This window comes from Dermacentor silvarum, chromosome 2 (assembly GCF_013339745.2).
Source record: "Dermacentor silvarum isolate Dsil-2018 chromosome 2, BIME_Dsil_1.4, whole genome shotgun sequence".
NCBI classification, from domain to species: Eukaryota; Metazoa; Arthropoda; class Arachnida; order Ixodida; family Ixodidae; genus Dermacentor; species Dermacentor silvarum.
This window is the reverse complement of record NC_051155.1, coordinates 129,611,182-129,637,664: the sequence shown is the minus strand read 5'-3', so window position 1 is coordinate 129,637,664 and position 26,483 is coordinate 129,611,182. Positions and strand designations below refer to the sequence as shown.

At 47.0% G+C, this 26,483-nt stretch overlaps 2 protein-coding genes across 2 annotated transcripts in view; one reads left to right on the top strand and one right to left on the bottom strand.

Annotated features, from left to right (window-relative positions):
• Nucleotides 1–11,236, top strand: part of LOC119440379 (uncharacterized) — an 18,476-nt gene extending 7,240 nt beyond the window's left edge. Inside the window, exons 6-8 of the mRNA XM_049662892.1 lie at nt 2,459–2,691; nt 6,534–6,782; nt 11,035–11,236. Coding sequence (XP_049518849.1) covers nt 2,459–2,691; nt 6,534–6,782; nt 11,035–11,194 — 642 coding nt within the window. The 3' untranslated portion in view covers nt 11,195–11,236. The remainder of the gene's footprint in view (nt 1–2,458; nt 2,692–6,533; nt 6,783–11,034) is intronic.
• Nucleotides 11,237–15,199: 3,963 nt separating this feature from the next.
• Nucleotides 15,200–24,786, bottom strand: LOC119440378 (uncharacterized). Its single transcript, XM_037705291.2, has 5 exons — nt 24,554–24,786; nt 21,607–21,758; nt 18,841–18,899; nt 18,077–18,154; nt 15,200–15,333 (listed from the first exon to the last, which is right to left on the bottom strand). The coding sequence occupies exons 1-5, from the start codon at nt 24,674–24,676 to the stop codon at nt 15,200–15,202; spliced, it is 546 nt and encodes a 181-aa protein (XP_037561219.1). The 5' UTR covers nt 24,677–24,786.
• Between the last annotated feature and the right edge of the window lie 1,697 nt (nt 24,787–26,483).

Below are 26,483 nucleotides of genomic sequence, written 5' to 3'. Positions count from 1 at the left end.
CTATTACTTCAGGTACTTTGAATCTATCTATCTATCCTTTTACGCCGACAAAGTGGCCCAAGTTGTGTACCAGCTTGGACAACTAGGCTAAAATTAATTGCATTAAATTAATTACATTATGGGGTTTTACGTGCCAAAACCACGATCTGATTATGAGCCATGGCGTAGTGGGGGACTCCGGAATAATTTGGACCGCCTAGAGTTCTTTAACGTGCACCCAAATCTATGAACACGGGTGTTTTCGCATTTCGCCCTCATCGAAATGCGGCCGCCGTGGCCGGGATTCGATCCGGCGACCTCGTGCTTAGCAGCCCAACACCATAGCCACTATAAGCAACCACGGCGGGTAGGGCAACTAGGTAGGTGCTCGTTGTCGTGATGCCGTCGAGGTCGTTTCATCTTCGTCATTCTAGCTTCGTCATACGACAATCGTCATGCCGTCGTCATTACCTCATTGTCGTCATACAGGTCTCGTGATGCAGCCTTATTCGTCACGCCATACTCTTGATACATTCGTTATCACCCTATTGTCCTCATGACGTTGTCATATGCCATTGTTATTATCGTGTCATGGTCATAAGTCGTTGTGATGCATTCGTTGCCATGCCGTTTTTGTGATGCCATCGCGGTCGTTCCATTGTCGTCATTCGAACTGCTTCATCCGACTTTCGTCATGCAGTCGTCGTCATACCACCTTCGATGTTCCATTAACGTCAATCCTTCTTCGTCATTCTATGTTAATCAAGCAATGGTCATTAAATCGTGATTAAGTTGTCATCATCCCTCCACCTTCATGAGCTACCTTGGCAAGCGAGTGCTGTAGCAGTGAGGGACACGATACCGTGGTGTGTCGCGTTTAGCCGAAGCAACGGAAGCCTCAGAATGAACCACTAAACATTGCTTCAGAAATGCGGTGGATCGCTACATAGCTGGAATGCTATTCGCAATACCGTCGAAAGCCACCATGAGATGACTTCTGCCATTTATAGTTCTTTATTATCGCCGAGTTACGGAGAGTTGTAAACTTGACACCAGTCTTTTTCAATTTCGCAATTTTCAACAATTAAAAAAATGATGGCATCAGTTGAAAACCTACTTTCGAAAGTTACCACTAGATTTTATCTTGTTCTGCTAGTTGCGACAAGTTTCACCAAAATCGGCCCCGTTGATGAGAAAAAATGTGGTTGATCCCTCTTATATAGGAATCGGTATAGAACACGAAAGTGAAACGTGTCTTCACAGAAGTAGTGTAATGTTTATTGCACATTGATATATAATGTCTATTGGTGTTTTGTGGCTAAAGCGCCCTTAGGCGTTGATGCACCCACGCTGACGCCTGGTGGCACGTCTCCTCCATCACGACTACCAACGTCGATGACCATGAGCAACCGTCGTGCATATGGAAGCTGCACTACGCTGCACACGCTAGCACAACGCGAAAGACGAAGCACGTAACTGACACACTAATACAACGCGCAAGACAAAGCACGTAACTGAATCGTCACCGAGTCAAATCAGCGCGTACAGCGCGTCGTAATTGCAGCCTCCGCGATCAACTTCAGAAACATTTTCAGAGCTAATTGCGGAGGCCACGCTCCGCTGTGCTGAGTACGGTGAACGCCACCTAGGTGGCGTTGGTAGTGCTTCTTGATGCGAGCGTCCCTTGGAATGCTGGCATCGAGGCGTCGTAGTGCTGAGACCACCGAAGCGTTCACTGTCGGTGCGCGTTAGTGTCATAATGCAGTACTTCTCTTTTCTGCTCGTAGGCGGCGGCACCGCCCCGAGCAAGAGCGCGGGTACACGGAGGAGTGTTAGATATATAAGGCGCGTCTGTGTAGCTCTCTGCAAATGCGTTTGTGGCGCTTGGGTTAAACGCTCGGCGATCTATCGTCGCGGACCGAGAGGTCGTGGGTTCGATTTCCAAATTTTGCATGTTTGTGGAACTTTTTCTTCTGGTTTCTTTCTTTGTATTATGTTCTATGACGTATTTCCGTGACGGAAATACGTCAGTGAAGTCTTGGTGGACCCCGGCATAAAAACACTTTCGTGTTAAGATTTCTGCGTTCTTTCGTATCTATAAGTATAAGGAGCTCCAGAACTAAAGCATTCTCTTAGGCGTATGTACATCCTTGCAGTTTCTTTATAATATGTCACGCGAGCCTGGACCGCACGGCGTCTTAGCAGCCCTGCAGTGTAGCGGCGTAGGGCACTCCTGAAACGAAAGCGCGGCACATGACACAGGAAATGTAAATCGCCTTGCACGGCCGCGCATACTGCCGCCTATAGCGGCGGCCCTCGCTGCTATAAGGGCGCTTACAAGCCATGCTGTCCACGGTCGCGCTATATTAATAAACAATTGCGAGCCTGTACACAGGGTAGTGCTGCAGGAAGCGGCTGTATTGTATGTGCATGGCTACGGCGTTGACTCCTTTCGCGATGTACGCAACGCGTGGTGCAGTGGCAGCGCGAATGCGGCCACTACTTCTACACGTACTGCGACAGCATACGCCAGGAGTGGTACCACAAGCCTTCGGCGCACGGCTGCGTGGCCACCGCGAGCGACAGCGTGCACGTGTGCAACCGGGGAGTGAACCGGTTCGTCAACCTGGAGTCTTGCTTCGCCAGCTGCGTGCACGGTGACCGCAAGCCGGACCAATGCTTCGAGAGGTCCCTCTTCACCGGGTGTGACAGGTACGTGACGCTCGCTACGGTTGGATGGCGCCCGCTGTTGGGCGGTGCCATTGCACAGGGAATCACTTCTTCATTGCACAGGCACATTCACTTCTTTAACTGGAGCGGCGGCAATGGTCCCATCTCGCCACCGGATACATTGGCTGGATTTACGTGAAATAACCCTGCGGGAACGGGTGTAATCAGGAGTCAGGTTTATATGCAAGCCGGACTCGACAGCTTGGCTCGACAGCGTTGACGTGAACACGCACCTGACGGGTAGAGATTGTTGCTGGACTAACTGCGTCGAGTCCAGAGATAAAACACCACGTCCGGTTATTCACTGCTATAGTTCCAAACCAGCGATCGTGTTTTTACGTGCGCTTCGATTGGGTCTTGACGCTCGCTCAGGCCTGCCGGCTAGCGTTTACATGAGCACGACAGGCCAATCTTAGCCCGACAAGGGGACCTGACCCGTTTTTCTTCGGGTTAATGTAAACGCCCTGATTATGCTGGATAACGCCGTTTTTGGCCAGATTGCCCAAGTTTAGCCGCATAGGGCTCGCTCAGTCCGTTAGAGGGAAGGCCCCCCTCATAATGAAAGAACACTAACAACACGAAGTTAGTTTAGTGCGTTAAAGTAGATTTCTTTCTTGATTTGCATTTCGATACAAAGGGCTTGTTGTTAGCGGACATAACAAAGGACTATATTCTAACAGACAAAAAACTTTATTAAATAGGTCCTGAGGACTATATATTCTAAGTTTTTTTTTATTTCGCGCCAGAGCCACTGCGTTGGAAAGTTTAATTTGACATCACAGGTTAGAAAGTTTTTTAACATGTTCGAGCAGTTTTCTTCCAGAAAAAGATCGCACTGGTGAGTCTGTTCCTTTTTGTTTCTTACAAATTCATTGTAAACTATTTAGTTCTTTTTATTGCGATAGTAACTATATGGGCACTGCAGGCCATTTCCGCGTCGACGTCGCCATGGTCTTCCATTTACAAACTTTAACTGCGATAGCATCGTGGCCGCATGCCGTATGCTGTGGTGCGATGTGCAAGCGTGTGAGGGTTAGTCTAGGTTGGCGGTTCGATTTCGCGCGCTCAAGGGAAGAAGGCGGTGAGGAAGCGCGCTGTCTCCCATCACGCGCAAGGCACCGGGTGGCGTTCTACTCCGGCAGTGGCTGCGTATGGAGCTGCTGAGCGCGACCGCGTGGGCACATAGCGATCTGCAATGGGCACATAGTCTAGGTGCGTCAAGGGCTGATAGCTTCGCGCGCGCTGTGTTCTCTCCGCTTAGTTCGCGTTGAAGCGAGAGGCAGCACGAGTGTCAATTCTCTCACTGCTGTAGCCGCTTTTCCTCACACCAGCGTTTTGACAACGAGTGTTCGCATCCATCGATTGAGATGTGGCCATGTTTGCCTGTGCGCGCGTGATACTATGCTTGTAAATTTAGTTAGTAAGCGAATGTTTACAAGTTTGTACGGCCGATAAAACTAATTATTACTTCGTATAGCTGTCTAATAATTTGCGACCCCAATAGAGGCTTTGCCTTCCGGGCGAAATTGCGACTTTTTCTTTAATCGAATGAACTGTTAACTATATAGCTGTCACTTTCACCTTTTTGTCCTCGTTTCTCGTGTGCGCGCTGCAGTTACAAGATGAATAGGTACCAACTTGCCCAACTTTCAGTACTTTTGCAATTATATATAGAGTTCGGATCAGACGCTGTCCAAATCACATGACGTCACGAACAGTTAGCTCGGGACCGTCAATTCCATCTTTCGTTTTGCGACTTTCAAATGCGTAAGCAACGAGGAAGCCCGTCCGTCCGTCTGTCAAGTATAAGATGATCGCTTTCAAGATAGGGCTCGCAGGAGCCAGCGAATTGACCTTCGTGCTGCCTCTCGCTTCAACGCGTACTAAGCAGCGAGAACACAGCGCACAAGAAGCCATCAGCACTCTCCGCACACTGCCCCCGTCGCAGATCTCTTTCAAGATGGGGCCCACGCGCAACCGCCGCCGGATTACGGTTGATCACGGTTCATAATGGCTCGACGTGGATAGATAAGGCGCTAAAGAGCGATAATGGAATATAACGATCAGAATGACATCAGTGGACCAGGTAGGTGCCGCCACCTGCAGTAGTTTGCTTGCGTCATCAATTCACCTTGTGCCGCCATCCGCAGCAGTTCGTGCCGCCATAGCGCTGTCGTTTATACTGGTCGAATCAAGTTCCATAACATTGATAATGACACCGGGGTACGTGGAGATGAGCAAGTGGCACAATGCTTGCGCATACTTCGACAACTCCGAGAGCAGTTTGTGCGTGAATTTTTTTTTTTGCTATCAACACTTTGCTCATAGTAAGGCTGACACTTGTGGTATCCCAAAACTACCTATGGTATCCCAAACCCAGCCTTATTTTTCTTTAGTGTTTCTTAAACCGCGGAGCAGTTCAGTGCTTTTGTGTTTCTTATTTGGGGCAACGTATTTTGTGCACGGTGCACCAGTATAAAAGGAAACATAGGATTTTTAATTAAAGACATAATTTCATTGTATACACTGGAATAATAAACAAAAAAGTGAGCAGCAACTCCCTGTCGAGGAAATGAGGATTAAGCGAAGCTTGTCGTGTGTTTCTTCGGTGTCCCTCGAAATGAAATGCCCTGACGAGTACCACGTTGCTCTTGAGCCACAACTGGTCAGGCACACTGCAGCTGGCTTTGAAGTTCCGGTAGAAACTTGCGTTGAAACCTGGCCGTCGCACCAGGGAAGTTGGCCCTAGCGTTGCCGAGGCATGCACCACCGTTGTCGGGTTCCGGGAGGGCAAGACGATTTTGACGTTTCGCCTGGGCTTCGGAAGCTCTCATGCTAGAATCGGCACGTCGGCGACGAGCCCTTTCCCGAGCTCGTTCGCGGCGCCATTGCTCAAACACAGCCTGCTCCTCCACGGAACGCACCACGCGCGGCCTTCCCGTCTGGACGTCGAAACTGATCTGAGGCGAGGGAAGCCCGGCGGAGCGTGCGCCTTTCCTTTTCTCTTACCGCGACGCACCAAATGACCCTCATAGGTCGCCCGTGTCACGTGATCCGCGCCGGCGCAGCTTTCCCCGCACCTGTCCTTCCTTTCTTTCTTTTCTTTTCTCTTTATTTATTTCTTGTCCCTGGCTCATACCCGCATACCCAATCCACACACGAGTTTTTGCCTGACTAGGACGCCACCGAAACTTGTGATCCAGTACAAGCTTCGCTTGAAAAGTTCGATAAGGGAGACTGCAATACGAGAACTATTATCAAACAGCAGTGAGAGAGGTGACTGATTTACCAAAATAAGGGAATCACTGTGCGAACACAGATTGTGCTTGTTTCCATATTGGCCTATTGTGTGTACATGCTTCAATAGGATATATATATATATATATATATATATATATATATATATATATATATATATATATGTGTGTGTGTGTGTGTGTGTGTGTGTGTGTGTGTGTGTGTGTGTGTGTGTGTGTGTGTGTGTGTGTGTGTGTGTGTGCGTGTGTGTGTGTGTGTGTGTGTGTGTGTGTGTGTGTGTCTTATTTTGCGGAGACAGCCAGGACGGTTGGACCATCTCCGTCAAGTCGAGAGTTCCGCGTCAGCGCATGCGCTTCAAGAGATGCGTGGTATACCAGTGTTGCAACCGCACCTCTCTCAAGCAAGCCTAGATATATAGCTGCGCGGGTCTCACATTCCCTGTGTAGCTGACGGCAATAGGGCTGCCAAACATTAATTTCCACATGGTGACATCTGTAACGGGGCATTTATAAGTGCTGCAGCGGAATGCGCCATACCAGATTAATCGTCTACGACTGGGCGCGCAGGGAGGACGTGGTGGAGACCTGGTGGTTCTTCGACGGCCTCCGCTGCCTCCGCTGGAACTTCCCGCTGGGCAACTGCCCCTCGGAGCAGAGCCGCGTGTTCCATACGCACGAGCAATGCGCACTGGAGTGCATGCCGGACTGGGAAGCGAAGCGGCCTCGCAACAACGTCACCGGCAGCGCGGCCGTGCAGCCGAGTCGTCGTCGCTGCGAGGCCCCCGTCGCAGCGACGTGCAGTCCGAGGCAGCTAAGGTATGCGGGATCGACAGCGAGAATGATTCCAGTCATTAGAGAGATCTAACGGTCAGAAAAGGACGCTTTAGCTCATACAGGTTTCCTACAAAAGTTACCTGAGGCAACGCTAGCTGGTTATATATAGTGCCTGCAAGTGTAGCGGTTGAATTGAATTCCGGCTAATGCTTCGATGGAGACTGTAGCGGGTAAGATGGCTAGGCACGCTGCTGTGGGAAGGCCGTGGTTCCCAACTTCCAACTAGCGGACCTCAGCTACTGCTTGAGAGTTCTTCGTCCTCACATAAAGCCGCCATACCGCACCTATTAAGCGTGCGGCGCTAAAACACGGGAAATGTTAGTGACCAGAAAACAGACGAGGTGAATCCACCTTGTATGTTGTCTGGTCGCTAACATTTTGCTTGTTATGGCTTTCGCCTATAGCTATTCTTGGGTTTAACGTACCGAAACTTCACATTGGGTTATGTGGGACGCTGTAGTCGGGAGGACTCCGGATTATTTTGGCCACCCGCCGGCCTTCAATGTGTCCCCAATTAAAGCGCGGTACGCGAGCGTTTTTGCATTGAGCCCCCGTCATAGCGCTACCGCTGTGACCGGATTTGAACCCGCGATCTCGTGCCTAGCAGCGCGACGCCGTAGCCAACGCGGCGGCTGCACGCTGCAGTACGGCGTTTCACCCAGTACGGGGTCGATACGTGGATTTGCTTAAACTGCGTCCTATTGGATTGAAACGAGCCTGTGAGTTTTGCGAATTGGTCCACTGTGGTTGCTTAGTGGCTACGGTGTGGCGCTGCTATAAGCACGAGGTCGCGGGATCATATCCCGCCCACGGCGGCTGCATTTCGATGGGGGCGAAATGAAAAAAAAAAAAAAACTAAAAAAAAACCGCCTGCGTCTTAGATTTAGTGGCACGTTAAAGAACTCCAGGTGGTCAAAATTAATCGGGAGTGCCTCACGTACTACGGCGTGCCTCATAATCAGATCGTGGTTCTGGTACGTAAAACCCCATAATTTAGTTTAATTAAGATTTGCGAATTGATCATTTACAAAGACGGATTGCGGGATACGTACAAGCAACAATTCGCAATGATTACGCACGTGCGCAGAAACGTTTTGAGTTCTTGCGCTTGGAAAAGAATACGATTGTTCGAAAACTTGGAAATATAAAGGCTAATAAGTAATCCAACAAGAACTTCTGAAGCCATAAGCGCGAACATTAGACAAATCGATGCACTACACCCGTTGTTTCCGTATTAGCTGAATTATCGCAGAGCCAGAGTTCCATCTACTAACTTTTGTAGGAAATGTTATGCTTTAGCGCCCCGCTGCCGCCGTACCTGTAGAGTTACGTATTCTTGCCGCGCGTGAATCTGCCATATTGTGTCACTCACGTGCACCTTGAATGCATCGGGAACCATAAGGTGGCAACGCTCTGGCCATGGAAGCCGCTAAGTTGAATTTAAATTACCGTAGGGCAGAGGGCTCGTAAGTTCCACAATGCAGCGAGCCAATTCACTTACGCGATACGCAGGACAAATATGACACATACGCCGCTTTCCTTTTCAAGGACATGAAATGCTGCTATTTTTGCCTTGTTCAGCCATTTCTCCATGCCTAGTTGACTCTGTTGATCTGGGTGCGGCTGCTTGCAAGATGTCACCATTTACCGCGGTTTTCTCTTTCGGAGAGACCACTTTGAAAATAATATATACATTTAATTTCGACATTTCGGCCGGGGTCCAACTGAAACGTCGAAATTAAATGTTTTTGCTGTTCTACGTGCGCCTGCACTGCCTTTAATTTATAAAACACCGGATCCGGAGAAATACTGCCTTCATATATATATATATATATATATATATATATATATATATACAGGGTGTCCCAGATATCACGCAGCACGATTAAAAACAAAAGAGGAACGGTGTTACGCGAAGCCAACCTAGTGCGTATTGTTTCCAGTACAGTGGAGTAGCCGCCAGTAGTTTTTTGTTACTGAGATTCAATAATTAATTGTAATTAATTATGTAACTCGAGAAGTACTGTCTTAATTATCAGAGTGTCAATGAGAAAGTTGTAGAGCAACATGAAAAACTCCCGATACAGCTTTCTGTTGCTCAGTACGTGCTACATAAATGTGTTTTTCCGAGTGTGAAAGGAGCCCGCGAATACGCGCAGAATTGCCGCACGACTGGCCGCTCGAGGCACTTTGCGTGTATTCGCGGACTTCTTTCATTTCTTTCATGCTCGGAAAAACACTTTTATGTAGCACGTATTGAGCAACGGAAAGCTGTATCGGGAGTTTTTCATGTTGCTCTACAACTTTCTCATTGACACTTTGATAATTAGGACAATACTTCTCGAGTTAGATAATTAATTACAATTATTAAATAAATCTCAGTAACGAAAAAAATAGGTGGGGAACGAACCCACGTCTTCGCATTACGCGTGCAATGCTCTCACCATTGAGCTACCGCGGAGCCGTTTTCCCATCCACTTGGGGTATTTACGTTTTACAACTAGAAAGTTTTACAACTAACCCTGGGAGTGTTAGCCAGCGCCACCACTCACAAACCATGGCGGCGGATGTGGAACATCCTTTCTGCCGCAGGCGTCACGAGCACGTGATCTTTAATTTGGGTGATGGCAACTGGCCACTAAACCCATATATGCTACCTGAAGGCATCAATGTACCCGGATTCGAGCCCTCGTTATGTAATGAACGAGAAAAAAGGGAACCGAGGGGCCTGATTATAATTAATCATATCATAAGAAGCTAGCATATATGTGGGTTTATTGAACAGTTGCCATCACCCAGGAAGATCACGCGCTCGTGACGCCTGCGGCTGAAAGGATGTTCCACATCCACCACCATGGCTTATGAGTGGTGGCGCTGGCTAACACTCCGCGGGTTAGTTCCAGTTGTAAGACATAAATAGGACGGTCAGCGGACCCGTCCTTGTAGCATCCTGCGTGTTTGCCATGGCTGTGGCAGAGGAGGAAAACCAGAGACATCAAGATATCACAGATTCGGCGAATGCGCGTTTCGGGTGGCGAAAGCTTTTAATGGCTCATACTCGCGGCGTCCCACGTCCGTCCGTGCTCTGGAACGGTGCCAGCTGTGGCCTGTCCCCTTCACATTCTCTCAGCAATCACGTGATGGCACAGCGGCGCGCGCGGCAACGCTCCTTCGTCAGTCGTCTCGTTGCAGCAGTCGAGTTAGTCGGATGGCTTCCAAGCGGCCCGGTGATGATTCCACGGCGAGCGGTTCGGAGAAGCGCCCCAAGAATGTGGATTCCCCCGATATCAGACGCCAGAAGAATGAGCGAATGCGCATGCAGCGGTCACGGCCGATAAAACTGTTATTCTTACTTCGTGTAAATGCCTAATAATTTGCTATCGCCATTGATGCATCGCCTTTCGGACAAAACTGCGACATTTTTTCCCCCGACAAACACCGCAAACATCGTCTTCGTCTCGTGCCTTGTGACGTCGCTTATCGTCGATGTGTCTCACATTGTGCATCCGCCTGCCTTGGTGTTTGCATTTTGGCCTACACCCAGTGAACGGTGTGGGGCATAAACATTAACATTGCGTGACAATAGATTTCAGACCTGTGTGGTGCATAAAGACAAACACAGAATTAGATTACACGTTGCATAGCATCAAAATAACGAAAATCGTACACATCGCAGTTAGGTGTATCGCATTTGTATTAACCGCTTTACACTAAAGCACCTCTTCACTTGACATGTGCGTTGGAGTTGCATAACGTTTACATGGCAATTTCGGGTCCGAACAAAGACGGTGTGTGCTGTTGTTTGAAGCACCTCGTGTTTGCCTGGAGTACCTCAGTTGCGCGTGTTATGTAATCTGTGTATTTTCCTCACTGGTGGGCCTCTTCATCACGGACCGCATCGCGGCCTTGGTTCGACACTCAATATAGTGTCTGGTGTGACTTTCCCTCGCCTTTTATCTCTGTACGCTCCTCTGTGCCTTGGACTATAAGCAGACCTGGTTTAATCTCTTTAGCTCACCCCATTTTAGATTTTTCTAACCTGTGAGGCTTTTTATAATTTTATGTTTCGTTATTATTCGTATGTGAAATGAAGAGGGACTAAATCTCTCTCCTTTATTTTCACTCCAATGAGAAGAAGGAAGACAAGTTCTCTCGTCTTCGTGCGCGCGTGATTTCGTTCAGCGTTCAAATGTGCATGCTTATACTGTAGCCCACCTTTGCTGGACGACCGCAGGTACCCTTACTTCGCGGACATGCACGCCGAAGGCAGTGCCCGCTGCGTCAGGGCTTCGGCGGGGAATCTGCTGACCCGCCGGTGCTTGGTCGGCTCGAACCGGTTCGCATCGCTGTCTACCTGCAGCCGGTTCTGCGCTACTCGGCGGCCGGCGACATGAACGGCTCCGAGCCTTTGATATCTGAATTTGAATGACGTTTCATTAAATGACGCCATATTGCATAAAACTTCGACGGTATACCGACCGAAAGGGGCACCGAAGGAAAAAAAAAAGATTATTTGAGCTATATTAGTAAACTGCCCTTCTTACAATACCAAAAAGAAAACGAGTTTGACGGCGAGAAGAGGCTTAATAAGAGACAAAACAGCAAATACTCGGGTTGGCTGGCGACGCTTCCTGGAAGTAAGGTACGCTGCAACCGCTCACAGTCTTCTTGAAAGTCATTGAGCGTCTGCAGAATCTGCAGGATAGATAAAAGGTAAGTGTCGGCTCCTGTTGCTGCCTCTGCTGGCCAAAATCGTAATTTGTGTACGTGTGTTCCACTCCAGTGAATAGCCCCAAACAGTATACAGTATATGTAAATAAAATTAGAGGACGCTTAAGCTTCGCCTTTACGAGTAGAACGCGATAGCGTTATCTGGACCCGTTCGCATCGAATCGTTCGCATTTGGCAACTATAACTTCATTCACTGCAAAACTGAACGTGGGAAAGCCAGCTTACAAAGACCAAGCTTACACCGATCCCCTTAAAGTCGGCTTCACTTTTAAACTGAAATGCATTGCTGGAAAGACGTTTTTCCAGGGGCAATATAAGTGGTCAATATAAGTGGAAAAGTGGTTTGTGTTTGAGTTTCCTCGTAGCAAAATTAGGTTTTCTCGTACATTCAAAGTGCAATCCGACGCCGCTTGGTAAGCAATCCGACGGCGAATCCGACGCCGAATGGGAAAGTCGTACTTTACCATTTTTCTGACGGATTGCACTGTAAGAAATTCAATTTTCGTTCATCAAAACCTTGCACCATGCGGAGGGCCTGCGCGGTCGATGTGGTTGGATGATTTTCTCCGCCACCCGCGATCACACGCCTCTTGCCGACGCTGGATTTTCTGCGACACTGGGGCCCTAAACGCTATCGCGTTAATAAGTGAAGCTGTGCTGGCAATTCTCACACAACCAGAAAGTCCTAGGTATATGCTTTACCACAGCCCGAATGCTATACCGAATACACTGCAAACACGATTCACTATATCCGGTACAATTCCTCCACTATGCCAGAGCTTTTTTTTTTTTCTATATGCACGGCACTATAGTAAATGACGGCACGGGCACTGCCTTGCATTTTAAGCGAAGCTTTATAGGCTCACAAGTGCCGGCGGTGGTGGTGGTAGTGGTGGCGGTGTCACGCTGAAAAGTGGGCCGATCCTGGCGACCGTGCAGAAAAGGTCCAAGCTCAATGGCACATACCAGGGAAAAAAAAGAAAGAGAGAGAGAGAGGAAGAAAGAAAGAAAGAGAAAGAAAAAAATTAGAAGAGAGGGAAAGGAAGATACAAAGAAAGAGAGAGAAAGAAATATAGAGAAAGATAGATAGATAAAGAGAGAAAGAAAGAGAAAGTAAGTCACCACGAAGGTCACAGAAAGAAAGAGAGAGAGAGAGTGGGAGAGAAAGAGAGAAAGAAAGTCACCACGAAAGTCAGATAAATAAAGAGAGAGAGAGAAAGGAAGAGAGAGGGAGAGAAATAACGAAAGAGAGGAACATAGAGAGAGAGAAAGAAACAGAGAGAGAGAAAGAGAGAGGGAAGAAAGAGAAAGCGAGAGAGAATGAAAAAAAAATCACCACGAAGGTCAGATACACACACAAGCTTCCCTTACCCCCATTTGCTCGACAGAGGAAGGCCTGGTGATTTCTTTTCCCGCCCTTCTTTTTCTGCGTAGTCATTTACTGAGCGCTGCTATCATAGATAAGTTCCAACTCGCCCGGTTGGCGTTGCGCCTTTTCATATGCTTCACTAGAGCGTAACATTGTTATATCGAACACAAATAGATCAAAATATTGCTTATATCGAACAGGTGCCGAGAAATACACGTATTTTCAACTTTGTGCGTTGAACTTTGTCGGACATTAAATAGACATAGCGAACTCCGCAGTGTCGGTCGGTGCGCGCTCGAGAGACAGATGGCATGCTAATCTTACGGCCGCATTACGCAGGCGGGTCGCCGAGGTACGGATGTCTCATGCGACTCGTGGAAGGGCTCACAGGTATCGCAGGGCTAGGTTTTTGGACGCCATGCGCACCATGCGAAACGTCATACTAACTGTGCCTATACACCTACACCATGGCGCTACGTCACGAAAATGCGGTGGCGCTGTCGTCGGAATTTAGTTTCGCTTGGTAGGCACTCCGCCGCCGAGCCGCCGGCCGTGTCGCGCCTACCACAGCAGCCGCTGGGTTTCGCGGGTGGTTGTGCGGTTCCATCTGTGAGGTCTTTATTCTATGATTTTACAACGAAGGAAACGCAGTATGTCGACGAGCTGAGCTGCGTCGAAATACGCAAGAGGCTAAAGTTTTCATAGGTTTCCTGTTGATGAAAACCGTCGCAAGCAATGGGCCGCCACGGTGAAAAGCGAAAGTTGGATTCCGATACCAGATCGAGATCATCCACTATGCGTGAAACATTTCGTAACCGTTAAGCTTCTCCTTTATTTTGAGTGGCGTGCATTAGCCAACCTATGATCTTAGGGTCGTTATTAGCGTGTCATTAATTACAATTTCTTACCGCACTGTGGGAAAGCTAGATTAGGATTAGCCGTGAATGCAGGTCGAGCGAGCAGATGCCCCACAAAGCACGTCACATTCAAATTTATCTTCATCTCAAAGAATTTAGCCACCTGCAGTGTAGATATCCTATCACACGCTGACACACGCAGGCAGCACGGTCACAGCTGCATTAATTGCAGTGTGGATGTCATAAACGCCCCTAAACGTCTCAATTGAATTTCGATAGCGAAATAAAATGTACAGTGTGAGTACAGAGTTGGAGCGTTCGGACGGACGCGGTCAACACCTCAGATTGCGTGCACCTACACAGCCGGTGTCGCCGTAGGGCCGGTACCTCGCCGGTCCCATCACCGAGGCGATCGCTTCTATATCGCCGCTCACGGCAACGCAAAAATCGCCCACCAGCTTGTTTTTAACTAGAAATAGATCTTAATAGAAAAATGTATCTCGAATTTGCGCGTGTTTTGTAAAGCAGCGCCCAGTATTAAACCACTGGCGCGATCTTGGGAACAACGATCTGACGGCATTTCGTCTCGCAGACGGAAACCCTAGCACCGGCCCTCTCAGCGACGCGGCTCGGCTGGCTTGCAAATACTACGTTTCGTTTGCTATTCGCACCAAAGACACCGAGAAAACCAATTCATTTAAGCATACGTTAATCGTGTTGTCAAAAATAAGCGCACTGTGATGAGCTGCAGGCCAGATCGCAAGCGCTGTCGGCCGTCACTACGGCGGTCAGCGAGCTATATGCCTACCGTCTCGTTCGGCCGTATTCCGATGGAGGCGAAATGTAAGAACGTGCACTGGGTGCACCTCACGTAGTCAGAATTAATCCGGCGCCCCCACTACCGTGTGCTTCATAATGAAATTGTGGTTATAGCACCCCAACCCCATTATAAAAAAAAAGTGCCATCCTCGCGTGCAAGTGGGTGCGGCGAACGTGGGCGGAGCATACGCGACCTCGTTATAGGGCCTAAAATATATCGACGGTGCCTACCGCTGTTTACAAACATGATGTAGGTATGAAAACAACAGCCGCGGCTTTTCTGGTGGTCTCAGCGTTTTGCCGTACAATTGAGCATCGTCCCGAAGAGGAAGTAGGGAACATCTGTTTGTTTAATACTTGCATACTAGTTTTAGCAGATGCAGACTATAGTACTTTCCAAAAAAAAAAAAAAAAGCAATGGGTGGCACATTCTTGTTATTTCTTCTGCTGGCAAGACTTAGTCCATTTATCTGAATTCATCAAGAATTTTCTTAGGCGAAGACATATAGGAGTCAAGGCCTGAAAATTGGGAGCACTGAACCTTTATTCCTTCCCTCCATTCCTCCCTTTCTCTCTCGCTCTTGTGGCTGACCAGCGGTGGTAAGGCGGTTCAGTAGAAGTGTTCACGGTTTGCCCTCGGAGCACTTGAAGGTCAAGCATCTCAGAAAGGACAAGGATGATGTTTTCTGAACCTTTTTCTTGAAGGCATCGATCTCAGATTGCGTCCACGAGGCCTTGTAAGTAACGTACCGCCACACTGCAACAAGAGAGCGGTAATAAAATCGGAAATCAGGCATTGTTCTTTCGTGCGCATACTTGCATTTCTTAGCAGGCGCAGACTATAGTACTTCCTAAGAAACTATGGGTGACACATTCTTGTTATTCCTTCTGCTGGCAAGGTGGCATTGAAGTCTCTTTTTCCTCACTTCGCATGCCTTACAGCTATTATCGTTTCGTTCGAAGCAGGAACATTTTATAGTTGTTTCAGGAACAAGTAGTTTCTCTATCTTTACATTTTGCGTAGCATTTGAAAGCATGGTTTTTATCTGTAATGTTATCTAAAACAGTGATAATTCTTGTATGATTTAATTTACCAATGTTTTGTGCCATTAATCTTACGCCAGGTATGCTTCTGTCATATTTGCCATGCTCTGCTCTCGCTGAACAGCTTTGTTTTCACGTGGTTAACACTTTGAAAATCTTTATGGAAGCTGCCGAAATGGTTATGGCAGTTTCTTGATTTATCTAATCATCCACTCTATACTTTCATCTCAACTTTGTGCGCGTTGCCTCGCACCATCAATGTTCTTCATTATTTCATGGACCGAGTCGCGCAAGCCAGGGTAGGTGTATACAGGCCTGATTTTTCAAAGCGAATGGCTTCCTTTGGCTCTTACGGCCGTTTTCGTGGTCGGTCGGTGGTAACGGCGGCGGTCGGACTTGGGCGAGGGAAGGGGAGGAAAGCCGTCGGCGGTAAGGCTCATAATTAAAGCAAACTTTTCGGCGTAAATATAAACGACGACGAAGGACACAAACAACCGGACCTTGGCGCTCGTTCGTCCTTGTTTAATTTGCGCCTAGACGTTTGCTTTAAGTACGAATCAATACCAACTATAGCTCCAACCAAGATTTTACTTATTCGACGGTAAAGGCGCCTTGCTTTTGGGCGAACAAGTTGTGAAGCGAGGCAGCTGTGGGGGAGGAAGGAGGGGGGGACGGGGCATCCTACAATAGTTGCTACAACAAAATAGTGTCCTACAATAGTTACTGGAGGGAACTCCGGTGCTGCGATCGTTCACCTATACCATGGGAATGATGGATTAGTGCATGGATTTGGCTGACCTTCGTGCTTGTGGCTTCGTTGATTACGCTTCATCTGCCTTCACTGGCCTAAAATTCAAAGCAATCTATACTTTTTTTTCCAAATGCAGAAGGCAATAAGAGATTTCGAACACGCATAATCGCCACTAATTGCAGCGGTGCCGTCTGTCGAGGTGGCCAAATGGAAATGCGCCAAGCGTCTCAACGCGGTCGCTTGCCCGCGGCAAATTCTTAAAGGTGTTTGTTCTACGCCGCTTGTCGCCGCATGCCTCCGTGGCGTAATGATTTCAATGTCGGGCTTATGTGCTATATAGCTCCAGTGTTCGAACAGTGCCGTCGGACAATCTTATTAATGTGTATTTAAATATTTAAAGCGCAGTACTTTGTTGAAAATCATCGATTTGCAAAGCCACCAAGCCGCTTTAAAAGCCAGAAAGAGAAAGTTTAGGCAAATCCATGTACTACAACCATCATTGCCACGCTGTCGCTCGCTCGTTCGTCGCAGGTCTCGCTGGCCGCCCGGCTGTCGCCTTTTTCGCTCCTTCGTTCGTTCGGGCTATTCGCTTCTTACATTGACCAACATCGTCCATGGTTTCTGTAATTTTTCACCGTTTAGACCGTTTTATGCAGTGCGCCAATATTATGCACGCAGTGCCGTGTATGAACAGTGGCTGATTTCTACGCCATGCTGGCTTGAACGAATGCTCTGTGCTGTAATGTTTTATAAATTGCTCTGTGCTCAGTGTTTTAATGCTTTGTATTGTAAGTGTTTATAAATTCTTCTATTGAATGTGCCCTCGTGGCAACGTCTGGTCTGTAGTTAATTTAGAGTGTGGTTTAAAAGCAAATGCGGAGTTTAAGAAACGCACGAGACTATCGTAACCGCGTCGGTGGCACTCTGCTGTTTACTGACAAGCATTGGAATTATGTTATTTGTGGACAATGCGCGACACTCACTGCGCAGGCGCTGGACAATAATACGAGGAAACGAATTGTACATAAACTTTCATAAATTAGAAACGCAAACTCAACAGACCGAGAGGAAAGAGCAAAAGGAAATGTTGGGAGGTGAAACGTTATAGACCGGCAATTTTACATGGGAGCCGCTGCCAAAAATTACCCAGGAAGAACGACTAAGCTATTCTGTACGGTGCGGTGTTCGCTAACAGATGCAACAGATGTAACAGCTTTTATTTCCTTGAACAATAAAACCGCCGACTTTCCCAACTTTCCTCGACGTAAAAAAGCCGAGAAGGTGGTGTTTCAGCAACGTACAGCTGCGACAAGGTTTCTGCGATGCAGTCAAGGTTACCTTTCCAGCTACATTCGGCTACATTATTCTTTCGGATGCACTCGATCACGGATATACATACAAACACGCGCTCACACGCACGCACACACACTCACACACAAATAAATGCGTTTACATAAAATGCAGATACGCGGACACCGAAATAGTCTGTATTTTGAAAGCACGTGAGAAAGATTTTACTAAACGTGGCATTTCATTATGGATTTTAGTTATTTGTCAGATGTTCTTGTTAGTGCTGGTGGTTACCTTTTGCTTAAGGTCCAAGTAATGTAAACATAAAGCAGCACAATACTATACATATAACAAACGAAGCAAATATCTTAAAAGCAAAATTATGCTCAGCGATATCTCAATGAAAGGTCTATACCTGATCCATCTGGGTAACACTCGACCTGAACCAGGTACTTGCAGTTGTCAGTGTCCAGGATAAGAGATCTGGCTTTCTCTGAACGTGAAGGATATGAAATTTCAATTTTATGCAATTGCAATTGAAATGAAATGAAATGTCATGCACAGGAAGTCATAATCAATTATATAACATCTAAATATACGAAGCAGACACACTATACGGGCAGTTTTCTTCTTCGAAGTGCGTAAAAAAATTGCATGAACCACATAGCACAATTCATGCTGTTCAGGTGGATTACCTCACAAAGCAGACTTTCCGTGGTCGACAAATTACAATGTCCAAGTATCTAATTAAAAACTGCTCACTAACTTTACTCTTCAATTCAAAGCACGTGTTGAGATTGTGAAATCGAAGCCAAGGAGTACTGAACACATGTCTACTTAGCAGTAAGCCTAAAACTAGCAGCAATTTCAAGATATCCGTCCCTTAAATGGTCCAATTAAAATCTAAGAACACAAAGTATTGAAAACAGATTACACTTAAACACTCGTTTTTTATGGCGCGCATCATCACGCACCCATGCACACCCTAATAATGGAATGGAATAATCGTCGATATATTTAAGCGACGCGTTGCTTTTGTAACAGTCTTGCGAGTAATCAAATTTTATTAATTTCGTGCGTACTTTCTAACAAATCGTACAGCAGCCCGTGCTTCGCGAGCTTTCATTTGAAAAAGAGAAGCCAGGTTGAATCTATTGAAATTGAACGAGGTTGCCTTACTTCCATTTCCAATGTCCCTCTCGAGGTAGTGTTTACCATTGACTGGAGCGTAAGTGTAGCTGAAAAGAGAAAAAAAATTATGCAGATCAAACGCATGCCATATTGGAATCTACGTGACGCGAAGCTCTAGTGAAACGGTTACTGAAATGCTAAAAATTTTCAATTTCATTCCTGCATTTCTGGCGTGGAAACTGTTCGCTTGTGCAACCATGTTGCGCCATGTGACAATTCTTACATTGTCATGTATTTCATTTCTTCTTATCTATCTTAAATATACCGCCCGCTTCTTGGCCAATCCCCCGCTACGGGGATGCGTCACAGTAGGGAACTCATCATCATCCTCAACACGCAACGATCATTTCAATGAGGCAGTTGGCGTCGGCACGATAGAAGTATACGTGCTATTGTGGCCTAATGGTTACGAAAATCGGCGTAGAAAGGTTTGCACCATTAAAGGAATTGTGTCTTGGGGACGTAGATTTGCTGCACTGAGGATGTGTAGGTATCATGTCCTGTATCACCAAATAAGGCCAGCAGCCTGGACACCTATAGGCGTGGTAAAAATAGTAGTGCAACCCTGCGTGCTGGCTTTTCGGGAAGACAGCAACAGCAAGCACCTTAGCAGCAGCGATGGTCAGGAAAATCCGGAAGGATTCGAAAGGCAAGCTTCGGCTATAATGCACGTCATTGTATAGAAGTGGATCTTAGATCGACTGCTGAGCTGCGGCATGCAGGTTCAAATCCTATGCACCAGACATGTACACGTGTCAACATTTTTTTGTATTGAGTGACTGCTTGCGCGATAATTAGGCCATCGAGGCGAGAAGCCGACCGACCAAGCCGCGCTAAACTACGGGGAGGTAGGCAATCAACGCTCCTTATTTATCATTATTAGTTCGCGTAATCGTTAATAATGGTCTTATCCGTTTTTAATCGCCACGTTCCTGCGTCTGGAGCGTGGACGCTCGCAGATGCACTCTAATGTGTTTTTTAGTCATTGAAATGATTTATTCACTGTCTCCTTCAAGGTACTCGCTCAAAGATTCAGGCTAAAATTGTGATCATCTGATTTCCTGGTATGGCAGGATCGAGTGCTTCATAAAAAGTCGGCGATAAGAAAAAAATTAGTAGCTCTTCTTCTGTCGAGGAAATGGGTGTAAGCGAAGCTTGGTCCTGTGGTTCTTCGGTGTTCCTCCGAACGAATTGCACTGACGAGTACCACGTTGTAGTCGAACCACAACCGATCACATGCACTGCAGCTGGCTCCAAAATTGCGGTTGAGGAACTCGCGTTGAAACCTGGCCGTCGAACCGGGGAAGTTGGCGCTAGCGTTGCTGAGGCGTGCACCACCGTTGTCGGGTTCCTGAAGAGCTAGGCTACGCGCTGACGTTTGGCCTCAACATCGCGCTCCCTCAACTCGCGGCCCTTCGCTGAAGCCTCGCCTGAGCTTTGGAAGCACTCGTGCTAGAATCGGTACGTCGACGACGAGCCCTTTCCCGAGCTCGTTCATTCTGGATGGATTTTGGTGAAATTTTGTCACAATTAAATCTGTCTATTACGTAAGAGAAAGAATGGCTCATACCCCCTTAAGGAATGGTTCATACCCCCGTCAACGCGGCCTCCCCATTACGAAGACAGAAGTTAAATTCTACGCTGTAATGATTAGCGGCAACGTAACTAGCTGTGGAAGTAGACGACGACGAACGCAGGAGCAGTGGCACGAGCTCGTGCCGAGCACGTGCGCGTGCTGACGACCTGTGCAGCTCCTAGCGCAGCTGATTTTTTTAGCGTTACATCGCCGGCGCGGGCGAGTGTATACAAGCTTCGCTTGAAGAAAATGTAAAATATCGCTGCTTCGACAAAACTGCCAAGCAGGGCAGTCAGTGACTTCTGCGAATTGGCGTGACTTGCGAACAATAGGCGGCCGGGGAATCACGCAGAGATTGCATGTACTAGAGAATATGCACCATATTCTACCGCATTTCATATAAAATGAAACCAGCCAAGACGCCTTAGCTAAAATATGAAACAGACAAAGCCAAACGCTGGTGGGAAGCCGCAAGAGGCCTCTGGCGAGCGCAGAGTGCAACAACACATGTGCAACGCAGGGTGTCCGCTGAGGAAGCGGACCAAGATGTACGCACAGAATATTCTATCGTTTCAGAAATAGTGTGTTAGGAAGTTCTGCACTGAATGGACGTGAGCTCAGGGGGCTTAGCATGGTTTTTTACAGTAACACGCTCGACTCATTCGCGACGTGCTCAGGTCGAAATCACACAAGTGTTTTTCCGAGCATGAAAGAAGCCCGCGAATACACGCGAAGTGCTTCGAGCGGACAGTCGCGCGGCAATTTTGCGTGTATTCGCGGGCTTCTTTCACGCTTGCAAACACCACTTTTATGTAGCACGTATTGAGGAAAAAAAAAAAAAAGAAAGAAAACACTGTATCAGGAGGTTTTCTTGATATCCTGCAATTTTGACATTCAGTTTTCATCTAATTAAAATATTTGAGAAGTTGAATAATTAGGGCTAATTATGTAATTAGGCGGAATACAAAAATAATCACAGTATCTCTAACCGACGGCAAACAACATTACCTTGATTCTGTCCAGGTACGTGGCAATTGCATATTTTTAAAGTTTGGCTAAAGAATGCTTCGCGTGAATACCTCGCAAACAAGGAATATTCAACTTCGTAAAATGCGTTTCTGGAAAACTAATGCACCTTTTCTTCCACGTGCCATAGTTTTGACGAGGGCGGTACTTACGGTGTCATGATGCAGCCGGCGTTCGAGTTTGTTGCGTAGCATGTAAACTCGCCTTTTGGCGATCTGTCGATGCTGTCGCGTTGACAATAAGGGCACTCAGTTGGCGGCATCCAAATCGCGTACGCATCGGCGTTCAGACCACAGTTCATCATCTGCGCTTTGATGAATTGTGAATGGAGAACACGACAATGCAGCGCAACAAGTTTAGCGCGTTTCGCGCCAGTCATCGGTCAAATCACCGCGGAAGGGTACCCTCGTCGGTTTGGTTACGGTCACCCGACACTCACTGGCACTACCTGGAGCTGACGTCAAGTCTTTGTAATGAGGATGTCTTCATGCGTGCACGCAGCGCTTTTTGATATTCTAACTTAGTTTAACTTTCTAAGTTAGATGAACAAACATTATCATCATTATTCTTGGCTTGTTAAACACCGAGGTTGTCACAAAAAACACCGCATATCCACGAAGTGAATGAAGATGAGTGGGCGAAGCACCGGGGAATCATTCGGGCAAAACGCCGGAAGCGTTCTCCGGAAGCCGGAAGCGGGCTTCCGGAACCGGAAGCGAAATCGGAAGTGGAAGCGGAACCGGAAGTGGAAACGGAAGCGGAAGCCGGCTTCCAGTTCCGGCTTCCGGAAGCGTACATATACTATATATATATATATATATATATATATAGGCATATACATACATACATACATACATACATACATACATACATACATACATACATACATACATACATACATACATACATACATACATACATACATACATAGCGGTCTCCATGCCAACCAGAGCTACGGACTACGAGGGACAAGGCGCGGCCCTAAATGCTCTACCGGAAGGTCAATCTGAAGATTTCCACGAATGTACTTCTGGACTTTCGGCGAAGTTCCTCAATTGCAAAAAAAAAAAATAAACCTGCTGAAAAAAAATGAAGAAGTGACTTTAGCTGCAATGTGAAATATTTAGAGGTAGCATTTTAATACTTCGCGACCAAAAGAACAGAAAAAAGAAGAACTAACAGAACATGCATTTAAATTTACAGCATGGATTCGTGATCTTAAGAAAACTGCAGACCATGGGTACAGCGTACATGTCCGTTTCACCTCGCGCTACCTTACCGCAAGAAACAACAAAGTATGAATACGGGGATGGAAAGTTTAGAATTCACAATAGACTTACCCCCATATTCAGAAATGAATATGGGGGTAAGTTTAACTTGAAGCCCACGTTTGACTTGAAGCCCACGTTTGACTTGGTCAAGTGGACGCCTCACGTGAACGCGCCCAAGGAAAGGCAATAATAATCTTGGGCGCGTTCACGCCAGGCGCTATGTTCACTAAATTAAGCATGGGCTTCATGTTAAGCCGAATTTTTAAACACGGGGCTCCTGAAATGAGGCTCCTTAGGCTCCTGAAATGAGAAGTGCTCTCACTAAACGCATTAGCGGGTGCGTCCTACTACCACTAAATGCACCGACGAGATCGCTTTATGCCGCGCAGAGATGGCCAGTGCTGAGGCATATGTTTGGAGCATATCTCTGTAGAATGCTGAGCAGCTTTCGGGGCTTGTGAAAAATGTTAAAAAAAATGTAATCGGGCGACAAGCAGTGTTTCAGAACATTAATTACGTTCCTCTGGTACGTATACTTGCCTTTATCGGTATATTTTTCAGTTGAATGTGCTTGGAAGTGCTTTGTTTTACTCATTTACTAAATGCGAGAGACAGCCAGAGCAAATGTATATAGCTTATTCGCAGCACTGAAGGACTGCTAAAGTTAACGCACTAAATCCACACAGGTGCTGAGAGGCGCCGTACAGGGAAGGCGGGGCTGCGCAATAATTTGTGCGACCTGGAGACCTCAAAAGTGCACCGAAATTAGGTTGGGTATGCGGCCATTTCGCCCTACTATGCCGCAGAAATGGGATCAGCATGGTTTGGAATGATACACTACATTGGTGCGTCGGTCTGATGACGTTTCAGCGGATGGCTGCACCAGAAAAACGTGATTCAAGATGACATGTTGGCACCCAATAACTAAATTATCCACTTTCGTGTTCGAAAGCGGTGTAATGCCTCGTAAGCGAAGATGAGGGTTCCTTGTTTGGAACAGGAATGTCCTGGCTTCACCTTGCAATTTATAACCACTTTGCTACCCCCCCCCCCCCCCCCCCCCCACTTGCCACTCGTAGAAATAAAGACAAGCAAGAAAACGCTGCAAATGACTAAAGCGTAGAAAAAGGAATTCGCGGCACCAAATTCAACGCGATTGGAACAGACGAACTCTTGCTTTGTGGCCGCATCGGTTTAGAATCGTACGTTTCCGCCTTTTTGGCGGCTGCAGGCGCACAAATAACTCAAGCAGATGACAAACCGTTATCACCATTTGAGCCAATTCGCTAAATTTAGACACTCAATAAATTACTGTGCAATACCTAACATCAAGAAGGGGGCCTACAGATGGAGTAGCACACTGGTATAAAAATTATATGATCAGTGATAAACGGCCTCAGAACGGCTCAGAACAGAGACACATAATCTCTGTTTATGTAACTTCTATACCACAATGGAATACCTAAGCAGTTTTGCTAGTCGCAAACTTTTCCGCAAATAAACAGTCGTTCCTCATTCTTTCTTGACTAACTTTTTTGTTTGAAACCTCTAAAGAACCGTTTCGAACAAATCATAATCACGCTTTTCTAAGTTTCTATCTCTAATCGCATAATGGGATATTGTTTTTTCTCTGTTTCATTGTGCACGTGTTTGTAAGAACGGATTGTTGAAGTCGCCATTCAGTTACACAATATCTAAATTCGGCTGTACAGGGGCCTCAATCAAGCCTAAACGACTCGTCTGGTCCTGTTATTGACTTTGAAGGTAATGGAGAAGCAGCAATGACAGAGATATAAACGAAGTATAAGCGCGCGATAGCAGCAGTTACCTTCGTCAGGTCGAATGTCGTTAGCGGGTTTGCATTGCAGGCGCTGTCGTATGTGTCCGTGCCAGCCGCGAGTAATGCATGGATGAATATTGACGCAAGGCGAACGACAGTGCTGGTAAGCATGCTCTAGATCTCTTTCTTGCGCCTTCAAATAGTTCCAATTGGCCCAGCGACTGATGTCTGTTTCTGAAACGTCCGTCACTGTAGGCCCCTATTAAGTACTGCGATCATATGGTGACGACTCATTTGACCTTCGCTACTTTTGTATTGGCGCATCACACAATGAAAGAAATAAAGGGAACAGAGAACGGGAACACAGAACGCAGGAAAGCAAAGAAGGTAGAAAAAAATAATAGCGCTGAAGGTTCCATGTTTCTGAAGGATCGCTCCACTTTACCCAATCAAGGCATCTTCAAAAACACCATAGAAAACGCGCAGTTCGCAAGCTCACAAATATCAGTGCGCCTGTGCGTGAAATATAAAAGCAGAGGAAATCACTTTTGACTCGCACACTGAAACGTACACCTGCAGGTGAACTGCAGCAAACAGGAAAATTTGGAACGGCTTTATTGCAGCCTGTGTGCTGCGTTCCCGTTACTGCGAGCCACATCTCTTTGTGTCGATAAGGGAAAACTCAGCCAGCTACCAATTTTACTGCGCTGAAAACATGTACATTGCTTTGTGCTTGTTTTGATGTCGCGATATATGCCGCCTCATACAGGGCGTTTCAGCGAACATTTTCAAAAATTTTGAGCATGAAATGCTTCTGGCTCCCGTTGTCGGCGACCGTCAAGTGACCTTGAGCCAAAAGCCAGAGCCGTTATCCAAGCACTCACACGAGAGCAAAACGGCACCGTTGCGAGAACAAAACGAGATCATCCGTGCAACCTATCGAAAGTTAAGAAAATGTGGTCTCTGGCGCCCAACCTATGGTACAGGACCACATTACACAAGCCCAAACAAGTTACAAAAGTATTACTTCCGATTTCTTCCTAATATTTGTTCACAATTTCGCTCAAGCTGTAACTTTTAGTACGTTGAACTTTTATTTCTCATTTCTAATAGCGACGTTCAAAATGCAAGCAGAGGGCACCATACACTTGACTGTCATATTTTGGCAGGGCTGCCTGTGCTCTTTTGAACGCCAGCGGTCCGTATGTCGTGAGAGGTCTGCGACAAGAAGAAAAAAAAATCATGAGCCATTCCACTCTGTGAATGTGGATGACCAGCGAAGCTGTTTAGCACACGACACAGACATGACACAGAATTTTGAAAAAAAAAATGTACGAACACATTTATTGTATTGATCGGTGGCCATCGTGACGAAAGGTACGCACGCACATTTATTGTCTTGGTCGGTGGCCATTATTTGTCCTGATCGGTGGACAATTTGTGTTTGCGGCCCGCCGGCGCCATTGCACTCTAGACTCTGTCCTCGCCGTCGCTCTTCATATGCGCGTTCCTCGTCGGGGGTCCGGACTATACGCGGTCTCTCCATTACGACTACAGAAAAGAAGTGAAATTCAAAATTGAGAACGGCAACTTGTCTTTCTGGTTGTTTATATGGCGCCACCAGGGGGAGAGCGGAAGGAAAGGAAACTAGGTAAGCAAGCGCTTGGAACGTCGACAAAGAGAGGGCGGTGCGAACGTTGACATGGCCGACGCGGGTCGCACAGCGACAAATCTTTTGAGAAACCTTAATTATCTACCTAGGAGACTACTGATCTTGAAATGCTGTGTATTGGTAACTAATCTACTCAAAATGCGTATCCGAGAGACGCCGACGAGCCAGCTGTGGAAGAAGACGACGACGAACGCGCGAGTGCGTTCTCGTGGGACCTGAGGTTTTGCTTGCGCACACGAAAAATCTACGGAACCCCAGCCGTAAACAGCTCTGTAGGCGGCCGCAGTTCGATGGAACGAAATGCAA